The following is a 1,452-nucleotide window of genomic DNA, read 5'->3' as shown; positions in this document are numbered from 1 at the left end:
TAAAAAGCTCAGGAAGCTGGTGATGGATGAAAACCTTAGTTCCACTGGCACTGCACGAGGGGCCAGGAGAGCAGCAGCATCATAAGCCACAGGGTGGGGCAGCCCAGGCAGGGGCATTCTGAGCTGTTGGGGAGGGGTGGCAGCCAGGGTGGGGCACTGTGAGCTGTCGGGGAGGGCATTGTGATGTGTGGGGTGGGGCATTGTGTGCCACATGCCTGGGCTCCCACCTGGGCCAGTGGGCTTCAGTCTGTAGGTGACTACAGAAGGAGGAGGAGCTCCCTCTGTTCTCTCTTCAGGCAGTTGTTGTGTCTCTCAGTGCTTGTTGGGTTCACAACCTATTAAATAAGTCGACTGGTCTTCACCCTCCCAGACAAGTCAACTCAGGGGGAGGTGGCAGGGTGCGGGCCTTGGTCTGCAGCCCTAGTTGGGGCCGGGGCCCCGGGCCCAGGGCCCGGGGCTGGGCTGTGAGGTGGGCAGGCGAGCAGTGGGCAAGACCATCTCTGCAAGTGCAGCATAGCCTCGGCCTAGGGCAGCGGGAGTGCGGGGCCACGGCCGGCCTGTGAGGTGGGCAGGCGAGCAGCAGACAAGACCATCTCTGCAAGTGCAGCATAGCCTTGGCCTAGGGCAGCAGGAGTGCGTGGCCAAAGCTGTGAGCAGAGGCCCAGGTGGTGGCAGACAGTAGAGGCGCCCCATGGGGAACATACTGACCTGTTGTGTGCGCCCCAGTGACCCTGAGTTTGACCAGCAACAGGGGTCCGTGTGTCCCTCTGAATCTGAGATCTATGAGGCAGGAGCTGGGGACAAGATGGCAGGAGCTGGGGATGGGATGGCAGGGGCACCCATGGCTGCTGCTGTGCAGCCTGCTGAGGTGACTGTTGAAGTTGGTGAGGACCTCCACATGCACCACATCCATGACCGGGAGATGCCTGAAGGTAAGGAGGTGACGGATGCCATCTGCCTTCTGCTTGCCTCTGGCTGCTGCTGTCCCCAAGGTCCCCTGGGAGGCATCGCCTACTTCGAGCTCCTTTCTGCCTGTAGCCAGCTTTCCCACGGGCTGGCCAGGAGCACAAGCTGGCTCTGCCTTGCATTCCCACCCCTTAGTCTTTCCCCACCAAGTCCAGCAGTTTCTTTTCGCCTCCCCTCCCAATTGCTCAGTTCTTGCTCTCTCATCTTTCTCCCAGGCTGCCATGGGACCATTTATTTATGGCTCTTCTTGTCAAATAAGCAGCAGACGAATAAATGAGTTGATCAGTTTTTACAAATGATTACATCTTTTTTTTCTTTTCTCCCTCTATACATATAGCTTTGGAGTTTAACCGTTCTGCCAATCCAGAGGCAAGCACAATATTCCAGAGGAACTCTCAGACAGATGGTGAGACAACATTGTCTGTAGCTCTATTTATTATCCTGTGGGACTTTGCTCAGGCTTCTTTGGACTATTCTCTTCCTTTT

General features: G+C 56.7%; 1 protein-coding gene across 1 annotated transcript in view; it reads left to right on the top strand.

Moving 5' to 3' along the window:
* The first annotated feature begins 557 nt into the window (after positions 1 to 557).
* LOC105550466 (arf-GAP with GTPase, ANK repeat and PH domain-containing protein 5-like) overlaps positions 558 to 1,452 on the top strand; it is a 20,256-nt gene continuing 19,361 nt past the window's right edge. Inside the window, exons 1-2 of the mRNA XM_011995380.1 lie at positions 558 to 932; positions 1,304 to 1,372. Of these exons, the coding sequence (XP_011850770.1) occupies positions 692 to 932; positions 1,304 to 1,372 (310 nt within the window). The 5' untranslated portion in view covers positions 558 to 691. The remainder of the gene's footprint in view (positions 933 to 1,303; positions 1,373 to 1,452) is intronic.

The sequence above is a fragment of the Mandrillus leucophaeus genome, unplaced genomic scaffold (genome assembly GCF_000951045.1).
Source record: "Mandrillus leucophaeus isolate KB7577 unplaced genomic scaffold, Mleu.le_1.0 Scaffold488, whole genome shotgun sequence".
Taxonomy (NCBI): Eukaryota; Metazoa; Chordata; class Mammalia; order Primates; family Cercopithecidae; genus Mandrillus; species Mandrillus leucophaeus.
This window is presented reverse-complemented; position numbering and strand designations above follow the sequence as displayed.